Genomic DNA, 24,611 nt, shown 5'->3' with positions numbered 1-24,611 from the left:
TTTATTCCTACCCCTTAAAAAATTATTCCCCATTACTCTAACTCTCCAGCCAACCTTCGCACTATTATTTATCCCAGTACTATTTTACAAAAAAAAACCTGAAGACAGTAACGTTCACTATAGTATTGTCCCATTATGTCCTGCATTCAAAAGTATTGTCTCGTCATTTGCACCAGAAAAGAACCATTGACTTAGTTGGCGCTGAATTGTGGAGACTGGGGCAGTTTCTGTATCTAATACTTGCAAATTCGGCTGGCAGCAAGGCTACATCACTATCATAAACTATGTCAACCTGAAATGAAAGAAAATGGTCGGGGGAAATGGACCAAGATAGCGGCTGCAAGCCTTCCCTAGCACCCAAAGATCTTCTAACGACCAAGTTCTATTTTTGGAACTTTTGGGTCTATGAAATTGTGATATAAAGCTAGTTTTTGCCTCGCCGTAAACCAAAGTGAAGCCAGACTATACCAGGCATTTGTACCACCTGAGAAAAGGTGGATATTTTGCTTAAAAATGTGAAACCGATGGAACTGGATGAGTCCACCTGCTTAACCATTCCCCCGTCCTGCATACGCTCTTGTACATATAATTATTTTCAAATTAAATCTTATTTTAATTTCTGAAGTTTACCCGAAGTACAAGATTTCAAACCAGAAAGAGCAACGGCGTTTTCAGAGCAAAACTTAGGGACATTGCAAAACTTTGCAATGTCCCTAAAACCACACACCAGGTATGCTATTGCTAAATATGTCGTTAAACATCAAACACAGTTGTTACGTTTCAAGTTCAAGCAGCTCCAGATGGGTGTGCACAAATGTTTAGTGTTAAGGGACGGCCCAAATTCATACCCTCGTCCCTTTAGTCCTCATGTCTCTGCGCCAATGATGTTTACTCATCATTCTACTCATTACTCTCATCAGTGCTAGCTCAAATACTAGCAAACCATGATTCATTTGGTAACATAATAGAATGGTAATATAAAATTGCCATGCTCAGAAGTTTGCTACCGTAGAAGTACTGTCTAAACTTTCGGCAATTTCATGGAATGGAAATTGCTACCCTGTGACATTTTTACTTCCAGCTTTCACTTCCAATGTTACTATTTTCTAGCTTACATAAATTTTGCTTGTGACATGGTTATGGTGAACTGAAAGTAGACAAAATTTCATAGCAAACACAGATTAGCTGAACATTAAGTTTATTTTTGGCACAGATCGTGGCATTTTCGCCCCGTTCATGCAAAAACCACATCACACTACAGTTTCTAGACTCCATGAAAACCTATTAAAAGTCCTCAAATCTGCTTTTAGACTGAGAAAGGCAGCTTTTAACCGAAGAAAAATAGAGAGTTCACTAGTAAAGATGGTGTGACTCAACGACTTTTTGTTATATTCACTTGCTTAAAACTATATAAAAAAAGTACCAATCAGGTTTTGCTTTGTTTTTACTGGCTCCAGATTTGACATAGCAACAGTAGATAAATGTAAAAACATCTCATAGCCCTCTCCCCTCCAAAAAACATCAGTACAGAATAGTTAGGAGTGTATTTTTCTTTCATTTCATTCCAATATAAAAGCAAGTCATTTTTTAGAAACAGGTCATTTTGTTAAGTAACAAAAAGGAACAAAGAATAGGTAACACTAAGTTCAAGGATCACAATACCAGTTTGAGGCGCAGTCCAGCTGGTGAGGCGAAAAAATCCTTCTTTGAAAATATCGAAAATTCCAGGTTTTTCGCTAGCTATTTCACTTTGAACCAGTTCAACTAAACTTGCAGCAATAAACGGTGTTGCCAGAGCAGTTGAAGCACTGAAATGAGAGTTCTATCGAAAAGGAGGAATTGGACAAGGTCTTGGATAGAAGTGAAGTTTATATGAACTATATTTGGCTGTCGAAAGGAAAACGTTAAGCGCAAAATAAGTTACCAAGAAAGCAAAATTGTATATATATAGACGTTTTATTAAAGGGTAAAATCCTTTTTTTGAAAAGATTCGATTTGACTGCATATTTTTTTTTAGAAATTTATCCCCTTATGTGGAATGGTCTGAAATAATTTTTTTTCTGCCAAATAAGTTGAAATGGTAGTAAAAAAAACATTGAAACAACAGCAATTTTAGCTTAACATTCACTAATCTAAGGAATTTATTTAAGAAATCTAAGGAGTTTAATTCTAAGATAAATCCTTCTTAATTCCAGGTCTCAACTGAAAAAGGAATAATAAACTAAAACTTGGGCGATGGAAAACTTAGGAAGTGAAAAACTTGGAAAAGATTATTGGATAATGCGTGTTTTAGTAGTATTAGGAATCTGGCGTGATTTTTAGTGTGGACAAGACCCACCGCGAGGGTGGTCTAAAATGATTACGTTTATATTAGTGTTTTTGTATATTTTCTTCTCTCCTTTTAGTTGTTTTTTGTTAATTCTTTAAATTTTTTTGCTTTTTTTTTGTGGCCATGGCCTTTCGAGTTTTTTTGTGTCAAATACTACTTTACTACTATTTACTATAGCTGGGTTGAACGAACTAAAATCAAACTAATACGACAACCCCACCATAGATAGAATTTGTGGATCCCACCATAGACAGTTTTAGATATTCGCAATTTATTCGTCTAGAAAACATTTGTACAAACGAAAAAAAATCATCAATTATTTCTTCCCCTAAAACAAACGAATTTAAAAAAGTGCTTGTTAAACCCACTTGTTTTACTTTTAAGGAATGGGGTTCTTCAGACCAATACCCCCCCCCTCCCCATACCCGTTGAGTAGGTATAGTAGCCTTTGGATGCCAGAACAAAACTTTTGATCTCCAATGTTTCAGCATTCAATGGTTTATATAATCGCAAGCAAAGGCACTATTTGAATCGGAGCACACAAGAGAAATCTTTAGTAATTTAATTTTGTGCAAAATTGAATGCTATAAAAAAATCAACTATATCATGGGCAGACTAAACAAGCTGAGACAAAGCTTGGGCCACAAGGTTCTAATTTTTAGATGATTATAAATTAACTATATTTGACTATAATTGACTAAATCAACTATTTGAATTGGCAATACAAGACTATTCTTTTGCAAAATTAAATTTAATTTAGCTTTTTTACGTTAGTAAAAGCATAAGAGCCAGCCACTCAACTTCAAGCCACTAACCATAGGCATTTAGCCAGCAAACAATCTGGAAAGTTATTGTCTTTCAAGTTGTGATTATCATGACTTAAACTAGGTTTGATGTAAAACATTTCAACTGGATTTTTTTTTCTCAGCGGAGTCAAATCTGGGCTTCGACTACTTCTATTGACTGCAACTATAACGTAAGTAGAAAAAAAATTACCATTAAAATATAAAAGCCGTATTTCCCATTCAACGACAGCTAACAAATTGTACGTGTTTTTATTCTATTTATTTTTTCGTTTCTACATATTGAAGACAGCGAGGTAGTAGAGTATGCAGCAAATCTACGTCAATGCAGTATGTCAGCGTAAACTCAAAGAGTTTTTTTTGAAAACTATTAAACTAAAGCAAATCTGTCCTAATTCTAACTTCTCACTTTACATAGCTAGCAAGTCTCCGTAACATTCAGCCAATCACTATCCTGAGATCAATAATGTGATGCTATACAGCAGACATTGGTTTCTATGGAGTACTTCTACAATCAGAGTTATTGGAAATTTAGATGGTCACAAGAGAGTATACGTTTTTTCCAAATCTGAGGTCTAAAGGCAAATAAGAATATCTTATTATAGAGATTGAATACAGTCAATATGTTTCATTAAAAAAAAGAGGAATATCATACATTGTTTAATAAGTACATGTATTCTGTCTTGCTGCCACGAAATCGACTCGTAACGTTCAGAAACAGTTTTTCAGAAGGGGGGGAGGGCGAACGAGCTAAATATTTTGAGTTTGAGGGAAAGACAAACCTTATTTTCTCCGTTCTTCACAAGAGTATCGCTATGACTTTTTCTTTTTATGCCTGAGGTCCGACATGCTTTTTAGCTAGTTAAATAATAATAGTTATAAATTTAACGAAAAGCTTATGTCAACAACTTCACGAGAACCCAACATACAAGTTGAACAAAATAAAACTATGTTAAAAAAGGAAGGCAAGAGGGAATTCAAGAGAGAAGGAACCACTTTCATGAGGCAGTAATAAAATTACCAACAGCTGCTATATACTTAGGAAATGTTGAACTTCAAAGGAATAACAGAGGACTGTCACCACCCACAGTGAGGCTCTCCTAATAATTAAAAGCTGCAGATATCTGAAAAAGATATTTTACATATAACCATCCTTTGATTTAAAAAAAAAGCAAAATCCAACTTCTGAATTGTTCATTTGAAAAGTTTCCGTTAAAACATTTTACCTTACTTCTGTGACGTTAAAAAAAGCGTTTATTTTCCCCGTGCCAGTTTTTGGCATATCATTTTTCTACAGTCTACAAACTTTCACTGAGATTCAGCTTTATCCATCTACCGAACTATATTTTAGCGACTTGCTTTGCATTTTCTTTATTGAAAAATACGTTAGAGAGATGCAAAAATCAGGATTTTTTTCCTATTTTTAGAACAGTATCATTCACAAAGAAAAAAATCTAAGTAATATTATACTTCTGGCTCAGTGAATGGATAGATCTAAAACCCATGAACCCAATGATATAAATATCTTGTTCTTTTAGCATAAGTTACAGCTGTATGCTAGTCGCAAAATCACTTGTTTTACAAGAAACATAATTAAGCAAACAATTAAGAAACATTAAGCGATGAGGCGGATGAAAAAAATAATGGATAATTTATCTTTTGAATATCTGAACTGTACAGTCCATACATTCTTCGTTGAGCAGTTCTTTTTTTTGTGTAAAGCGAAGTATCTTTTTTTCTCTTTTCTCTCTCTGTTATATATTTTTTTAATTCCGTAAAGCTCTATATATTTTTTTCCAATAATGTTTAACAGCATGTGGCGGACAATCTACCAGAGTAAGGAGCACAACCAAATACCTACCTGGCAAATAAACTTGATAAAGCTAAAGGTTGAAGTCAATTTAAACATAAAAATTGTTTAACGTGTTCACAACTACCAGCATTTTCATAGAAAAATAGTGAAATTACAACATATATTGCTTACCAAAACAGCATAAAATGTTGACCAATATTTTTTGGCGTGCTTCTACTGCATACTTCCCTGTAATTAGCAATAAATTACATATCATGTGCTTCATTTCAGAACCAACACTTAAAACTACTAATTTAGTTTTAGGGAGAACTGTCCCTTACCGACTCAACATAAGACCTCCTTGAAAAACTCAACATAAGACCTTGTTTAATTTCCTGCCGTTATGTACAACTCAATGAGTTTTAACGCCCATAGCATTGACAATTGCACGCATCTGATAAACTTATTTAACAAATAAAAGTATTTCAGCCACAAAGAAAACATTTTTTCACAATGAAAACATACAAGTAAAATCCATAAAATGGGATAAGATGATTTTCCCTCCGAGGGGAGGGGAGATAAAACGCGAAAGTGCATTTTAAGGTCAATGTTTCCTATTTTTCCAGAAGGGGTCTTAGGGCCGATATCATGCAGATAATTCTCACCATCTGCACCAATTATCTTCCCAATCCTCGCTCCAGCCCACAACGAACCAATACTTTAATACCCATCCCCCAACTAACCAAAAATATGAGAAATTAGCACAGGAAAGACCACATCCTACATTCTCTGTTCTTCGTTGCTTTGACAATTTTTTTTGAAATAGATTATGTGTGCTCCTGTGCTGTTTAGCTAAGTTTTTTTTTTTTTTTTTTTAATTGGCCTTTCTACATTAGAGTTTTTCCCCTTTCCATTAAACCATAGAAACCATCATTTTGAGATATGGGTTAAAAATAAATGTTATAAACTATTTATCCTATAACAAGACATGATATATGTTATTTCTCCCTTGCTATTTCCTGGCAATGAGACCTTATGGTGGAGGCTATGTTGATGTTGTTTTTTGTTGATTTAAATTTATTGTTAAATAAAAGAACTTAGAACTCGGAATGTGTACAAGAAAGTTCATAAATTAATGTTTCATGAAAGTATCTTATTTTAAGAGAAATAGAACATGGCTAAGACACTTATACCATAAACTTCTATGAACTTTGAAAGGAAAGTCGAGCAACAGTAATACGGAATCAGCTCCTAGAATAATAGAAAATTCTTACTTCTTTTTACTCGATAAATCGATTCTTAAAATTAGTTAATGCTCAGGTCTCTCCCGACCTGGTTTAAGCCTGATGAGATAAATTGGCTTAAATTTTGGGACACGACTTCTCGGGGCTATGAAAAATACTTGCTTACTTTTTATGTGCGCGGACAAAATTTTTTTTTGGATGGCTGTTGTGTGCAAGCACCTCAAGTACGTGTAGACGCCTGAATGCAGATAACTAGTGTTTTTTTTTTTTTATCAAAATGGCTATTTAAGTTCATCCGACGCAGTTTTTCATGTCACATGTCCTTTTGCAACGATGGAATTTTACCGTTCATACTTCAATGTCTGAACATATATGATCTGTTACTAGCCAACATCCGCTATATATTTTTGAACTTCAAATTCTGAAAATATTTTCTACATGATCTTTGTCAGAAGCTAGGCAACGAGTGTAGATAAAAAAAAATAAACTACAAAGCCAATTGACCTAAGAAAATATGCATGTCACTTTCAGATTAAGGTAGACCCTTGCAGCCTCTATGAAAAACAAATGTTAAAGAAAAAAAACATTTTGAAGGACAATTTTTTAATTCTTCCTTGTACTGCAACATCTAATCATCTCAAAAATCTACATCTATCGTTAATACATATAATGTACCTAATAGAAACAGCTTGAACTTAAATTTTTAATTTTAGTAAACTAGTAAAGGTACCCTAATACAATTAAGGTATAACCGTATATTTCAATTTTGTCCGCTTTATTTTGAGTTACCACAATCAGTAACTGTAAATCACATTAACATTGTGCGCTTATCGGGCGTGTACACAAGGGAGAAGACTTGGGGCCTCTGGATTTACCTTGAAATCAGAGAGATTTTATATTTTCCGAATACATAGGACTATAATCTGTTGTCAATACGACAAATTCTAATCAACTAAAAATAATGCAAAATCGAATGAAATTTTTATGCATGACATTTTTGTGTATGAAATTTTAAGCAAGTAAAAACAAAAAAAGTTCTGAGCCACAACATTTTCTTAAAGTAACTCGCTGTATTTCTGTGGTAGCTCTTAGTGGTAAATTTTAACCGTAATGCAAATAATGAAAGACAAAAGCTCATTTTCTATAAAAATAAATTGATTCTTAAAAGTTTTGCACATAGATCCATCTTAGGTACTGTTACTTAATAATAAAAGGTATATAGCTACTGACGATTGAGAGGGAAAAGTGAACTAATAGCTATTAACCTGAATAGCTACATGTATTAGTAAATACGAACCCGACAAGCTATTAGCATGACAGGGGGGGAGGGGAGGTAATTGAATTAGATTAGAGTCTATTAACAAAGCTAGGCACCTAAATCCTAAATATTATTCACAATTTTATTTTAAGAAAGAAGAAAAAACCTATTTAATACTTGGGCCAAGGTGTCACTTTGCTTAAAAAATCTTTAATTCCTAGATTAAGTCCTTCGGTGATTGTAGCACTACCGAGCCCTTTCCAAAATGTAGATATCCCTTGCCTTTGGTACATTGTATAACAAGGTCGAATCATCGTTATTGGAATAATATGATATCGCGAAGACCTCCCATGGACCTAAAAGAAATATTTATTGTGACATCTTTATAAAAGAGCCGTCAGCAAAGCAAACCTTTTTTTTAGTCTTAATTATACTGCTATTACTAACAATTTGTCAAAGGGCAGAGCCACCTCGGGCCGACTCAACTTCTCCTGCTCAATCCTAACGTATTTAGAGCTTCACCCTTTGCTCTGTCCCAATAAATTGCTCCTTCAATTAACCATTATTTTTATAACCTCTTCCTATCCAAGCAATGTTAAGACAAAGAAATACCGCACTTATTAAATATCCAAAACAATTCTCAACCTATAGATACAGACGGTAGAACCAGATATCCGAACCGACATGACCCAAATCGCTCAAGAAATATATTAGCCTGGACTAGCAAAGAGCTATGTCATTAAAACTTTTTTGTAATTTTCCTAAGGATTCTGCTCACTCTAATAAGGATTTCAAACTTTAAACCAAGGAACTTATTATTTTTTGTTTACAACAAAAGGGCGGTATCCCAAACACCATCGGCTGTCAAGGAAGGACAAGAGGCAATGAAAAGAGTATTATGAGAGGTATTTTAGTACCCCTAGTTTTTTTTTTACTACAGTTTATCCCAATCCCTCAATTTTTAATTTCTGTTTTATTAAGAACACACAAAGGATTCGATAGAGTGCAAAGTTTTACAATACCTAATCAATCAAAAGTTGCGAATAGATTTTGGATAAACAAAATTCCATCTTCTTAAAAATAACCTTTTTTTGGAAAGTTTTAAAAGGTGCTAACAGTCCAATCAATCAAAGCTACGAATAGATTTTTGACAAACGAAATTCCATCTTCTCAAAAGGAGCTTTTTTGGAAGGTTTTAAACTAGTGACAATATTCCTTTGCAATTAGGGTCTTTATACTTAAGTATTGGATGAAAATACATTAGAAAATATATTACACAGTCAACATGATTGATAATATGATTAAGGTGACCATTAGGCTAACGATATAAAACGACCAATCCGATTAAGGTACGGATTCTATGGACACACTTTGTAGATAGAACCAGTTCTTTTTGTATGAATTTCGATCAAAGAAACCAGAATGTTGACCCAAATAAATTTTAGTCTAGACTTAAAATAGACTTTGAAAGATAATGGGCGAAAGTAGAAAAACTTTAAGCAGAGTCAGATAGAGAAGAAGTGTTCACAAGGGATACATCCTTGACAACCCCCATCTGCAATGATTTATTAGTAGCAGTAGAGAAAAGCCTTTACATATAGCAGTAGAACAATCATCAATTACCTGATAGTATGGTGCTACTTTTCGAACTAGACAATAATACGCACTGGGATGGTTACTCCAGAGAGTCTGTACAACTATATGTCTTTATTAAAAATTTAATCGCTATTAACACAAATTTAAAGAACAAACAAAATGGACAGAAGACACACACATGGAACTCTATTGGCCCAAAAGAATTTTGAATTTCGAATAGGCCACCACCTTTTTCATGGTTCCATAATTGTCTGTACAAAATTTCAAATTTCTAGCTTGAAGAAATTCGTTGTCCACACACATACATGCACAAAAACATATAAACACTCATACACAAATTCAGGAAAAGGCACTAACATACAGACACACACACCCATAAGTAGACATACATGCATTTTCTAGCTTGAGTAACTTAGTTGCTCACAAACACACGAAAAGACACAAGCATAGATATATATATATATATATATATATATATATATATATATATATATATATATATATATATATATATATATATATATATATATATATATATATATATGTATATTTATATATATAGAAGTTATGAGTATACAACTTCTGCAAATTCTGCTTTAGGTTTAAAGTTTTCCAGTTCTAACATGGGATAGAAAAGTACTTCCACAATTATGAGTCATAAGATTTCATTAGTCTTTAGTTCTTCATTAAACAAATATCTGTTTATTGGGAATTTACTGCCTTCCGTAGCTATTCCGTAAGCTGTTTGAAAAGTCAAAGTGGAATTACTAACACACACACTCACATTGCTTTTATATACAGAAGAAATAAAGATGGAATGATGTGGATTAGCAAACCAAAGAAACTAATATTCAGAGACACATAAGTTTTCTTACTTGACATTGCCTTCGAAGAATAGTAAATGGATGAGACAAAATATTACCACAGAAAGACTTGGAAAATGTGACAAACATATATGTCTTATCGCTTTCTTTCTCTGGCGAAGCCATGAACGACATATGTTGCTTCGGCACTAAAAAGAAAAAAATAACAGTTTATTTATTTTATCTAAGCAATTCTGAAGCTTCAATAAAAAAAAAAAAAATACGAAAACCAGTTAAACGACAGATTGACCCCCGACTCTCAAACACGTCCTAAATAAAAGAAAAATAAACATTCGCTGAGTTAAGTGAATTTAGAAGAAAATTTTCATGCACTAATTTAGAACTTATGAATTTTCATTAAAGAAATTGTTTACACATTTTTCCTGTAACTTTAATCAGTGATAAAAAAAAAACAATTTTTAACAGAGGACGTTCCCACACTGGTTTTAATACATAGAGACATATGGAATCTTAGCTTTGATCGTTTCAGTTAAAAGAAGTAAAGTCAAAATGGAAGACTGCAAAAGTTTAGAGCCACTTTAACGCAGTAAAAACCAATGCTGTGTCTTGTCAAAAATAACTACCAACCAAGCTAATGCCTGAATAGGTACTTCAAGGCTATTGCCTTCATCCTTTTCCCACTTGTAAGGCGGAAAATGCTATTCATAACAAGTTTATGCTTTTCTCAAAGTGTAAAAATGGTCTCACAGATACACATCTCACAATAAACTGAAAGAGCTGCCCGGATTGGTACCCCTAAGCATTTAAAAAAGAATCTGATAATTGTAAACCGCAGATTTGAGACTTTAAATGAAAAAATTACTGCTTCATAGCCTATGCAACATAAAATCTATAAAATTGGCTCAAATAAATCACCTCACATTTCCGTCAGTTTATTTAAGTCAGTTGAAGATTTTTAGTGCTTTAAAAACACTTTTTGTTCCAATTCAACGGCTTTTGTGTTTCCGCAGTAGTTCTCAAAGAATTGGGACAGAAAAAAAAACAAAAAAAAAACAAAAAAACTTTAGCATAAAATATGAAGAGTTGAGAAGAGGGTAGCCCCTCTAATACACGGAATAGCCTAGGTTCGTTTAAAGTTATAATGTTGCTCCTTAATTTCAATTAAAAAACTTGTTTTTTAATTTTTATTTAAACTGCTAAGTTTTTACAAATAGATTTATGGAGGAACACGGGGGAGGGGGCATGTTCGATATTGGTTGTCTCATTGGCTCAAACTTTCAGAGATCATTCCATGATCCAGAAAAAAACGTATTTCATTTAGAGAGGGGAGTGTAAATTCAAATTACCGGAAAAGTCCTCATAGATAAAATTCCAGTCATCAAGAAAATATTCAGGGACGAAGTAGGGCCACTTGAGAAGTCGGAGGCAGGACATGGTTTCATCTTGGTGATCGCAACCAGAATACACGTTACCCTGAGGTCATTCCTTTCTGTACCATTATTTCCAAAAATATTGCTGATGAACTTGTCAAGTACATCAGCAGATATGGTTTGCCTTAAAGGATCCTCACAGAGCAAGGACAGAATTTTCTTTCAGCTGCGCTCAAGAAGTTCTACAAAGGTCTTGCGATCTCTATTATCAAGACATCCATACATCATCCAGAAACCAACGTGATGACAGAGCGACTTAACGAGACCTTGATTACCATGTTCCTTAGGTTTGTTCAAAGAGAACTACGATCGTGGCACAAATAATTACCCATGGTCCTGTTCGCAAATAGGGAGACGACTCATCCAAGTACAGGAATTTTTCCGTTTGAATTATTATATGGCAAAAATACTAGAAGAATGTCAGGATTTCGAAAGAATCTCGTGCGTCAAGCTACAGCTTGACTGTCACTTCTACTCTTGCCAGTGGGCGGTAACAAGCTCAACATCTCCTAGAGACGGGCTTACAAAGTCCGCAAAACAAGTGGCTCCAGTCAATTGCGAGTTCTAGCTTATTGGACCCCAAGAAATTAAGAGATCTTTCACGCCACTTTATTTCATCCGTTCTTCCGTCACTCACCTGGTAAAGAATCGGATCCTTCCCGTAAGTTTAGCTTCTTCTGCGTCATCAATCTAGATGGAATCGATTCTGATAAAGAACGGATACGAACTTCTCCAATATATGATTTTCATTTATAACACATATACTGCTGTAACAACAACATTTTTAAAATTTCGATAACTACCAGGTTGTTTCACTCCTCAATTACATTTAGTTTCCCCAAACTGTTTGATAGCTCATATAGTTCGATTGGAACACAAACTCTTAATTCATCAAATCAAACAAATCACATTATTTCTTTCTTTGAGTAGAACGCATAGCTTTCTAATTAGAATAAAGTTTGCAAAATCGTCTAAAGGTGAGAACACTAGGGCTGCTTAAGTCAGAAGGAGGGAGGGGGTCGGAGACTAATTTTTCTGAACTCTGAGGATTTATAAAATTATTCCAGACGTATCCCTGATGTGCCACAGGTTGCATATACCTATAAACATCGACCCAATGGGAGGTAGGTGAAAATCAGCCGTGACTGATGCTTAAAAAGATCCCGAATATCAAGCCTTAAAACAAGAAAACACAATTTATTAACTATTCTGCAAATTATTCATCTTCAACAGGGGAGGGGTATTGGCCTTTCCCCTGCTTTTAAACCTATACTTGGAATTAGGTCATTATGCTTGGAAGCAATCTTTGTTCAATACAAAAAAAGGAAACCTTTGACATAGCCAGAAGGCACCAAAAAATATAAATACCATAAATACAGCACCTTTACAGCGATCACAGTAATTTGTTTGTGGTCATACAAACCATAAGCTACCACTAATGGAAACGAACTCACACCCGATTACGGTCTGAGGTCTTTTTTTTATTTTTTTTAGTTTTCAGTTTTGGAATTGGGCAACAAAAACTGTTGTATAAGGAACATTTTTAATAACGAAATTGATTAATCGATTTGGCAGCCTAAAGTCTTAAAATTGCTATCGACATCATAAAAACCCCAAGTATTCATAAAATTGGGAATTGTACAAGAGTCAAGACATCAAAGTGGAATTGGGAAAAATTCTGACACCAATCCATCACTACTTATAACTCTCCTTCAACATCCAATAGCTTTGTTTTGGTAATGAATACAAGGACAAAAAGAATAGAACTTCCCCCTCCCCCTTTGATGTCCAAGTTGCATTGTTTTGATGACAAAAATAGCAAGGAATGTAAATGAAATTGCATGTTAACTCTACTTTGCCTGTGCTATATTGTTTTGAAATAACTTCTTTTGGTGTATGCTTAGCTTTGATTTACAAAAACAAATAATTCGAATTCTGGTCTTCCCCATTCTCTTTTCGGAATCCTGAGTCTACCACTGTTCGATCCATGATTATATCGCCTATGAAGCTTGTTTTAGCACCACCTTCAGGAAGCAGAAATGCAAGCATATATGAAGTAATATGACTTACCAAACAATTCACTTGATTCTGAGCCGGCCATCAGCTGATTATTTTCTTTAAATTACAGCCTAAAGCATAAAACAAAGTTAGTTAGGTTGCTTTATTTATTACTACTATTTTAAGTGCAAAATAAAATTGAACTGATAAATGAGCTGCTCAGAAGTAAAATTGATTATCCTAAGCTTTCAATATTTTTCTAGATTTGAGCTCCTAAGAACTTGATGGAAAGTTAATACAGTGCATTTATAAAGAAATCCGTCAAAATAAAGAATAATCAACAAAAATGAAAAAAAAATTGCTACTAATCACCCACTTTGTTTTAGAAAAGAATCCACCTATTTCCGTCATTTTTAACTAGTCTAATATTCAGCTGATTTCAACTATTTACTTCTATTTTATTTGCAGTCTGTTTGTAATTCTATTAAATAGAATAGTCTTTTTTATATTTGTATTGTTTTACTCGTTATTTAGACCTAATAGCCCAGAACTGGCCAACCTTCGGCTATTCTATGGACGTAGTCTTGGCTTTTGGCTGTTTAGCTTTTTCAAATTTAATCTAGAGATCTGTTTCAAGATACTGACATGTCGTAGTGAAGATGCATATCCTACATAGCAATTTGATAGACTACGTATACCAACTGATCGTTTTTTACAGAATGAAATGCTCAAATTCAATGCCATTAAATCTGGTTGAAAACTGGTATAAATACTAATAAATCACAGTCAAAGCGGTGGTGTTGACTAAATAAAGATTGATGCATTGCCAGTGTATTAATTTTGTTTCTTGTCGTTATGTCTATAAGGGATGGATATGGAAAATCGAATCTTATTCCATTAAAAGTTCTAGTTCCCTTTTTGATGGCTAATAGTGATAGAAAATAAATTGGACTAATGGGAATATACACATGTGTAAGACCACAATCTGACCTTCCATTCTTTGATCAAGGCAATAACTTTGGGCCAAGAGGAGAATTTCTAAGTTCCGCCTACCTTCCGCATGCTAGTAATAAATCCACCTGATATTTGATAAGCAAATAGCTACATTGAAGTAACCCCCCCCCCCCCAAGAAATCTTACACCAGTGACTTTATTTGTGGAGACACTAGAAGGCTTATGTTGTGTAAACATTATTTGGGTTTAAGTATTTTGACATAGTTCCAGCTCTATAAAATGTTCAATCAATTCCCTGACAAGCTACTACATAGAGAACCTGTCTCATGTAATCCAAAAATTTCTCGATTCCCGACTTCTGTACACCACATTGTAGTCTCGATTCCCACCCATCAGCTTGGTTGTTTTGGTAACCGGCACTCAAGGCAAAAACTGTTGCTTGTGTGCATCCTTTTCATTAGACTTTCTGATGAGCGTAGAGAATGATTGAAAACATAAAGAGGGTCCATAGCTCCTCCCCCTCAAAGCCAATAGCACTGTTTTTGGTCAATATCCATAGAATACTTGCATGTTTTATTCTTGAAAAATAAATTTGTTTTGGTAGAAAAAGGGGGAAAAATTTAGTTTGTCTCTTCTATTAAAATTATTGCATACCATATAAATAGCAACGAACACCACATTCCCTTTCCATGATAAACATCAAAAATAAGAAGAATAATAGGGAATTCTCTTTGCAAGACGGTGGAATTCTAATTTGAATGAATATTTCGGCCCTATGTCCAAGGGTCGTCCTTAGCAAAACAAAAATATATATAAAAAAGAGACTTACAATAACATATGACCATTTAAACTAAAATGAAAATTTTAAAATGAAATTCCTGGTTAAACTTCGCTGAAGTAAGGATGCTAGGACTGTTTTAAACAATTTTCATTTTAGTTTTAATGGTCGAATGTTATTGTAAGTCTCTTTTCTTCTATATATATTTTTGTTTTGCTGAGGACGGCCCTTGGAAATAGGGCCGAAATATTCATTCAAATTATAATTCTACTGTCTTGTGAAAAGAATGCCCTATTGTTCTTCTTGTTTTTATGTTTATGCATACCATATCTTCAGCAAAATAATTTTAATTGTCAAAATTCCTTAAATATTCTATTCAAAAAAAGCATCCGTAAAGAAATGAGTAATTTTTAATAAAATTATGAAACAATATACATCTATATTCATAAGGGCCACATGGGATAGTTTTGGCATCAAAGAGGACCAAAAATCATACAAAATATTTCCGTGACAAATGCATAAATCAGGCAGATATCCAAGAAGGAATTTTCCTCCATATCTCACCAGCATGTTCCTCTTATTGTTATTGATCTCTTTCGATGAAAAAGAGTGTGAAGAAACATACCAGCAACTTTCTGAGCACTAATGTACAGTTACTCTGTATAATGTACAGTTAGTTGGGTGTATTTTGGTTCAATATAAAACAATGCAGTCCATGACGAATGGAAAAAAATGTATATGTTGTTTCAAGTACTAATTGCAGCCCCCTAGTGCAAGACTAAGTCTATGAGAACGGCAACGAACATATACCATATGAGGTACAATTGTCTAGAAGAAAACCTTTAAAGTGCTTACACACCTGTAAAGTAGCCACTCATGAAAGTGGTTCAAATTTACCATTGTACAACACAGTCTGACCATCTGAGTTCTAACTTCCACATTTCATGTCAATGAACATGGAAAGTCTCTCCGCATCAGCTTGTTACACATAAAAGCACCCATGAGCAAGCTGTTTTCTCCACTTTGTCATTATAATAGTATATGATGATATTTGCAAGCTTATCCTTTTTGGATATGTTTTTAGTTCTGCAATCTTAAGAGCAAAACATACTAGCTAGTGAAGATACATTAAGTGAACAGACTTAGGAAAATACTTCAGTCATTAGCTTTTATACAGTTCAATAAAAAAAGATCGCTGCCATTGAAGTGTAGAATATAAATTATGCATATGTTTAGATGATCTGTATGTTGTATGTCCGATTTTTCTTCCACCAAATTGATTGTTTTATCATTGAAATAAAAAACAAACGAGCCAATTAGCCTGTTGATAAGAGTAAGCGTGTTCACATCCCTTGGCAGAGATTGACTGGTTTTAATATTTTACTTTTTTTTTTTTTGTACAGAACATTTAGCCGACAGTAGTATGGCAGGGGGCCTAACTGTCTTGGGTGCGTAAACATTTCTGCTTAGAATCCAGAATACATTTAATAGAACATGCTAGGCTTTAACAATTCTCTACTCTCTAAACTTCAATACACTTGGCAGTGATTTACTTGTTTCAATGGGTTTTATTTTTGTGCAAAACTATATAAATATGTCAACAGATGGGGCCTTATATTTTTTGGTATACTATATTTTCCCTTGGATTTTGAAATAGATTAATGGTATCACATGAAGTTTTAGTCTCAGTCAGTTCCTAAGCATTGACATTTTAAGGAAATAATAATATTTTTACAAGCCTATTTCTTTAACAACTTTTCCTGTTACAGTACTACTAGCTAGCAGTTGTTTCAATTCACAAAAATTTTGTTGGCGGCAAAAATGTTTTTTTTCAAAAACTAGGGTAGAACAATTTTTGTTCCCCCTCCCCCCGCCAAAAAAAAACAGTTTTCAATGGAAATAAAAACAATTGTAAGTTTGAATGTCTAAGGGTAGTGGAGGGGGGCTAAAAAAAAATCTAGGGATGGGAGAGGGGCTGAAAAAATCTTGGGGTGCCCCCCCCCCACTTAATACTACAGCTGACAAATATCTGTTACAGATAATCTGCAAGAGTATTCTAATTCAAAACACTAAAATAGAGGCTGCATTTGCCCAAGCAAAGACACTTAATGACCTACTCACTATTTACTTTGAAAAGGACTAGGTATGATAACTATTCTCATGGAATACACTAGCTGACTTACAGTGGCCTCTCATAGAAGACCTGATTAAAGTACCGTAAACAATTTAATTGCTATAAAATAAAAGTCCAGATATTTTGGTCACATATACAGTGACCGTTTGTGAAATTTATTATACACTGTCTATTAAACAGGATTTTATCCCTATTTTGGACTTTTATTTTATCGTCATGGAAAGGCAGTGTGGTCTCCGAAATTATCTACGTCATATTTAATTGCTCAAGAAAGCAACAGCATTTGCTCTTGTTTTTACTAATCATAAATCACCTTGATCAAGTGCTCATTTAAATAAAAAAGTGCAGAGAAAGGAAATGTAAAACACAGAAATAAAAACAGCCCAAAATTCTTAGTGTTATTTTCCTCATTTATATTTTATAAAAGTTAATAAAATTATATCCATTGATTTGGGACCCTTCTGAAAGCCATACTTTTCCCTTAAAGGACACATGGGAATGCGGAGTAACTGGAAGAGAAAATAAATGGAAATAGCTTATCTTTAAGCTACAAAAAGTTATTATTGCGTTTTATAATAGGCCTAAAAAGGAGCAAGTTAAACAAATTTAAGTTTAATAGATAATTTGCATATGAGAGACATGCTAGCAGTTGTTGTATCCATAATCTTAAATGGGGCAGAGAGGTGCAGGTGGTTTTAGAATCTTCAATTAAAGGAAGTCATTTTGGGGGAATTAAATAGCCAAAATAATGTTTCTTATTTAATATTTCACATTTGAGAGGAGACACTACAACCAATAATTTTACCAATATCAAGTTTCAGTTAGTCAGTCTTGAAGTGCGTAATGACAATGATGATGCCAACACAGATACTTCTTTCCGCCATTGGCGCAATGGATGGAGCAGAGAAATAAAAATATCAACTTGAAGCATACATTTATTTGAATAAAGTCTAAAAACCACACAATGTTTATAGTTCTTATTGCTTAACATTTTCGTCCTGTATTTATCCAATTCTTTCAATGAAATTGAAAAAAAAAAATTTCTCAATGAAAATACCACAAGATTGTAATTTTCAGATTATAAGGGGTGCAAAAATTTCTAGGGGAGTAATTAGTCCCTGCACCCCCCCCCCCCAAATGATACCACTGTTGACTAATATCTATAAGGTTGTTCTAATCTAACACACTAAAATAAAGGCTATATTTGCAAAAGCAAAGACTAATAATCACCTACTCACTAATTGGTTTGAAAGAGAGTAGGTATAGCAGCCATATCCATTAAATTCACTAGCTGACTTATGGTAGCCTCTCATAAAACCCTGATTAAAGTGTCATAAATGATTTAATTGCCCAAAAAAGCAGCAGCACTTGCTCTTGCTTTGACTTACCGAAAATCCCACCTATGGAGTAGTCATTTCCACAAACAATGACACGTGGAGACAATGCAAATACAGAAAATAAAAGCTAACCCAAATTCCAAAGTGTTCTTGAGTTTTTCTTCTTTGATCAATAGCAAATGTGTTCCTAATTTAAATGGAGTTACCAGGCAGATAGCACTTTACCAGTCCTTCAGCTTCATCACGTGACAGAAATAGTTTGCAATGGGTTGCCTGATCAGGCCAGGTAAGATAATTCTAGATACAAGTAACAAAATGATTTTGGAACCAGATACAGGATGGAGCAGTTAAATCAATGGAGGAAACAAGAGGTGGTCTCACCGTGTAAACACCTCACAATCTTCCATGTGCCATCAAAGGTGACCTATCAAGGAATCAAAAAAGGGGGGTCTTTGAATGGGCGTGAAACTGATCACACTTGAATGGAAATATGGATGTGAAATTGATGGGGATGGATCTTATTATAGGTAATATGTATATATGCCAAAGAGTCCCATCCTCTTATTTCTTCAGATCCTTGATGAGCTTTTAGAGACAGTGAGAATTTGTCCATGTGAGCAGATCAATAAGAACATAACTTTGTTATGAAAATAAGAACAAGCTTTTTGAATTCTCCTCTCAACAAAGACATACTTGACGAAATTCCAAGAGACTCAACAGAATTCCAAGATCCTGGGGTAAAATTCTATACAAGAGGGTTTTGGCTATCTTGGAAAGTAGTAGGGTTAGCTAAATGGAACTTTCAGGAATATATCCACACCTTAAATTGTGTTCTGGGAAGATCTTTTGAAGTACCAGCCTCTATCCTTTCCCAGTCCAAGGGAAGGATTTATAAAGGTAAAGTGTTGGGTACAGATTCCCATGGGGATCTATCCCTTTATTTCTCAAGATACTTGATGAACTGTTTGAGTTAATATGAACTTGTCCATATGATCTTCAACACCATAGGCAAATTTGACCTAAACCTACATGGTTTGGCATTATCAATGACAGTAGATTGTCTCTAAATCTTGCTTGACTATGTTACAAAACTAAGAAACAAGCTTTTTAAAACCCTTACCTTAGCAATAATAAACTTGAAAAAATTCCAAAAAGCTGCTGTAAAATTTGAGACGAGGTTTTTTTTTACTATCTTTGAAAGTACCAAATCTAGGTAAATTAAACATTCAGAAATCCATCCACAACCTAAATTGTATTCTGGGAAGATCTTTTGAAGCATTTATCTCTAACTCCCCCCCCCTGAAGAGAGTAGACCTTTAATAAACTTGTATAAATAAGTGTTATAAAAATGAAACTTTCAGAAATAAACTGGAAAGAATATCATCTTAAATTTCAAAAAGAAATCTTAATAGGCCGAGAGCTAAAAATCCTACTCAAATCCTTTGAAGTATACCCTATTGTAAAAAAAGATAAAGTCAAAGAAAAGTAGACTCAAACACAAATTATGAAAAACATGCTTTTTTCCAAAGTTAAAAAAAAGTCTTCTAGCATTGGATGGCTCTGGGCTGGTATAATGAATGATCTGTGTTTTTATTGGTCATGTGTTTCCATGTTTAGTGATTAGTCTGTGCTGCATATTGAGAAGGTTGTTCAGCAGGCTCTAAAGGAGCATTTTGACAGCAAATCAAAGATAATTGAAACATGATATTGAAGCCATTGAAAGTACAAGAAAAAAGAGGAATCAAAAGGAAAATGGATTTTTCTAGGATAAGAAACAATTGAGTAGGTTAAGATATAGTAGTTGGACAGCTAATCACCACTTCAACAGTTAAATCATTGTAAAATCTCTATCTTAATACCTAGAAGGCAAATTGTTTCACCACTAGATTTACCTTAAATTGTAATTACCAGCAATATAATGTGGCAATAACCTCCTGTAGATCTTTTGCTGGTGTGAAACTTTAGGTAATGTTTGAGTCCCAATTGAGCTTAAAGTCAACATTGCCCCAATCCTTGCCAGCACCATTTTTGAAGAAGTCTAGAGAGGTTGCCTAGACTGTCTTTTCTATCAACCCATCCCACAGTGGTATTGATCAAATACTAAAAAAGTGTTGTTGCTCTCTTCCATGAGACCAAGGGAGATAGAGTTTTTGGCTGTGGCCTCTAGTACAGCTCAGAAGAGGAGGGGTAAATAATTGTTTCACTGCCCTGGAGTTCAGCAGCTTCTGAGTGGCTATTACATCATGCCTCTTTTGTTGATATGCCAGAATGGGCAACTTCTAAGTTTGTAGGTGTTGTTCATATGGAGCATGATGAAGGGTGGGGATAAGTTTTTTTGTCCTTTTCTGTACACTCTCTAGAACCCTAGCATCTGTCTAGTATTGCAACCGTACTATTACCATTCCAAACTCATGGTGAGGGCAGAAAAGGGGTGTATACAGTTTCCTTACTACATATACTTCTTGGAATAAAAGTATACTTAATAAACCCAATGGCTTGGTTAGCTTTAGCCACCTGTGCTTGTATGTGGATATGAAATTTCAGTGTATTATCAATAATAACTCCTAAGCCTTTCTCTTTACTTGCTGCTTCTAGTTATTCGCCTTCTATCTAAACCTATATACACAATACCAAAGATTAGGTGCCTGTTGTTTATGTTTAGGAAATATAATGTTTAATCAATATATACTAGTACAACTCACTCACTGCAGCATCAAGCCACCTGAGGCCAACACAGCTATGCACACTCCTCCATACCAATCTATTCAAAGCCTCCCTATTTACCCCGTCCCAAGAAGTTCCCAGTTCCCCTTTAACATCCTCCCACCCCATTTGGGGATGACCTGCTTTTTGTTAGGCCAGAGATGGCTGGCCAACAAGGACAATCTGCCATCCTTCATCTGCAGAACATGTCCTAGTCATCTCATCCTTTCTTTTATTATAGCCCTAGAAAATGGGAATGAAACACATTTTTTTGTGCAGCTTACTGTTTGAGATATGGTCAGTCAGTTGGGTACCCAAAACAATGCAGACAATTTCTCTGGAAAACATCTAGAAAATCCTCCTCCATTTTATGGAGTGCCCACACTTTGGAACCTTAATTGACCTCTGTAGCTTCTAATATTCTAATCTTGGCTTGCAGACTTATCTTTTTATTCTTCCAAATGTTTTTCAACTGTGAAAAAACACCCTGGGTTTTTGCTATTCTACTTTTAACATCTTCATTGCACTCACAATCTTTACTGATAATAATGGTAAATATTGAGCAGTTCATATTATTGACCACTGTATAAAGACAATTAGCAGTAAGTTTGCAGCAGATAATTTCTGGCTCTTCATTCTCAGTGCGCATAAACAGCTCCTCCCACTTCCTCTTGCATTAGCGGGTTAGTATGTATTCTTCAATCAATGAAAAATGGTTCAAAATTGTATTGTTTGCAATTGCGTAAGCAAAAACAAACTTGGTGAGCCACCGAAGTTGTTTGCAACTGTCCCATCTCACAGGTATAACTTAATTTATACACAAATTATGACTTAATCTATTATTTATATACAGTGGACTTAACTGAATGGCCTATGTAGGATTTCTAAAAACGGCGGCAGGGGGTTGATGAAATTTATGAAAATAAGGAAATTTCTAATGTTGACTTCTAATCAATACTGCAAAGGGAAATAGCCAAAATTTCATAGTAGAGAGGGATCCACAAAGTGGTGGGAGATTTTGAAATTTGCCACAAAATGTTTTACCACAAAGGGGCAACCTTAAGCAGAGATTATCTATTAGGTTTCACAATAGTCTGTGGTTTTAGATAGTAATATTGTGCTATGGAGTGTCAAAACTTTTTCTTATTGTTTTTTTTTTATTGGTAAGGAAAAATGTCCCCTTTAATTTCCATTGTATTTTGTTTTACTTTTAGTTTCTGTTAATTTTCATTTAAGTTTTCCTTGTTTATGCTCTTTTTTGGGCCATAGAAATGCCATTTAAAATTTGATAGAGGGTCTTTGTTTTTCTTCTAATAAATGGTGGAATAGCTCTCAGTGGCAGACCCAGGGGAGGGGCAAGGGGGGTGCCCCGCCAAACATAGTCTAAAGTAGAGTAATTTACTTAATTAACGGAAGTTTGCATTAATTGAACTTGCTCCTAATGCAAGTTTATCAGATCAACCTATTTTGCAACCCCCGTAAAAGAATTCTGGATCCGCCACTGATAGCTGTGATGGTTTATCTTCTTTTTTTTTCACGTCATGATATATATTTTCTCAGATTGTAGTTCATGTGTGACTTGAAAAAGGCTAATTACCTGTTTTGAAGGAGAGCCAAGATAAGAGCTGGTTTTGGTGTGTACAAAAGTTTTTGTATGAAATTCTTAGACCTTTCATGAACTTTAAAGTATAAACACCTCTGTTTGAAAATCATTGCACTTTGTGAATGTAGGTAGCAATAAGGGTTTCTGATGAGACCAATTTTTATTTATTTCTATGCATATATATATATATATATATATATATATATTGGCATGTAAAAACAGCTCCTCTCATTTGATCTGTGTCATCAGCAGTCCAATTACCCTGGATCACGTATTTTGGCAGAAACTTCCTCAAAATACCTTTGAAACCAACTCAAGACTTTGAAACATACTTTTATTTCCTAAAAACATCTAATAATAACATTGCGCTTCTAATTACTGATTTTCATATATGTATTGGAATAAATTAATTCAAAATTAGATTCTTTAAAATACAGTGTTACAATGTTGAAACCAAGTTTCACATTCAAGAGAAATCTGACTTATCTACCCATGAAAAGATCTAATGTTTCTCCATGAAAAGATCTAATGTCTTCTGTTTCTACATTCTCTGGAGCACTTGTACCTTGGTCTGGGTTTTGTTTTTATAATGGGGGAGATAGAGAACAATCATACTGTCTATTATTTATATACTGTGTTATTGACCTACAAATAAAGTGAACATACCACTAAATGCCATTTTGTATGCTCTTCCTGAACATAATAATGGTTTTTCTTACAAATCCAATTCTAAGCCCTTTTAGGACCCTTGAAAATAATAATTTCATTCTATATTTTTCTGAATATAAAAATGGGTCATAGCATTTGTTTCAAACTCACTATTTCATTATAAATCCATTTTGTAAAAGTCGTATAATTCACAAACATTGATTTGTCAAAATCAAGCTGATTAAAAAAAAATGCCAAAAAAATCCACCGTTCTTTTCTTATTCTATCATGCTGCTTAAAAACTTCCATTTCACCTATATATAAAAAAATATCAAAGCCAAAAGAAGAAACGGGGTGGATAGAAAAATGGAGAAATTGGTTCAATTTTTTATCCAGCTTAATTGCAACAAATCAATTCTTCTGAATTATATATCTTTAACAAAATGGATTTTATAATGAAAATGTAAGTTTGAAACCAGTGTTTTAACCCTTTTTATACCATGAAATATAGACCAAAATTATCATTTTCAAGGGTATAAAAAAGGCTTAAAACTTAATTTGCAAGAAAACATTTGGAAATAGCATTGACAGCAAAATTGAATGGAATTACCCATCTTTTTACTAAGTTTCCTTTGGAAGAGCTGAAGGGTAGAATTCCAGTTTATAGGCTTTTTGTTGTCTTGAATAAAACCCTCAGGAATCCATCAAGAACTTTAATGATCTCCTGGTAAATATTTTTAAGCACTTTCTTCCTCTCTTTCTACCTGATCTTTATCAGTCTTTATATTATAAAAGCAAAACCTAGCAAAATAGATCTTCACCTGATTGAGGCACAAGAAAATTGTTTTGAGCCTCATAGTTTTGCTTAATCTGAACTAATAAGGTTTTAAACATCTGTAATTGTGTTTCTTAATTTTAGAAAAAAATCTATGATTTTAAAGACATTATATTATATTTAACATATTAAAACATTACATTTTTAAAGCTAATCTTAATGAAAACATAATTAAAAACTAAAAATTAAGGTAAGCAAATTTTTGGTCCTAGTTCAAAGTTAGCCAACTTTTCAGAAGGAAATACTATGAAATTCTGAAAACAACTTTAACCAGGCCAATTCTAAGTACTTACCTGAGGCCTAAATATCATTCCTTAAAGCAATTCACTTTACTTTAGTTTAGCT

General features: G+C 34.0%; 1 protein-coding gene across 1 annotated transcript in view; it reads right to left on the bottom strand.

Moving 5' to 3' along the window:
• LOC148945155 (mitochondrial outer membrane protein SLC25A46-like) overlaps positions 1-24,591 on the bottom strand; it is a 42,934-nt gene extending 18,343 nt beyond the window's left edge. The window contains exons 1-6 of the mRNA XM_089098960.1: positions 24,564-24,591; positions 13,347-13,408; positions 9,898-10,034; positions 7,604-7,782; positions 5,117-5,173; positions 1,663-1,808 (exon numbers count right to left, since the gene is read on the bottom strand). Of these exons, the coding sequence (XP_088955086.1) occupies positions 1,663-1,808; positions 5,117-5,173; positions 7,604-7,782; positions 9,898-10,034; positions 13,347-13,377 (550 nt within the window). The 5' untranslated portion in view covers positions 13,378-13,408; positions 24,564-24,591. The remainder of the gene's footprint in view (positions 1-1,662; positions 1,809-5,116; positions 5,174-7,603; positions 7,783-9,897; positions 10,035-13,346; positions 13,409-24,563) is intronic.
• Between the last annotated feature and the right edge of the window lie 20 nt (positions 24,592-24,611).

Source organism: Artemia sp. Qi Xiang Cuo, chromosome 13 (genome assembly GCF_049724085.1).
Source record: "Artemia sp. Qi Xiang Cuo chromosome 13, ASM4972408v1, whole genome shotgun sequence".
Taxonomy (NCBI): domain Eukaryota; kingdom Metazoa; phylum Arthropoda; class Branchiopoda; order Anostraca; family Artemiidae; genus Artemia; species Artemia sp. Qi Xiang Cuo.
This window is presented reverse-complemented; position numbering and strand designations above follow the sequence as displayed.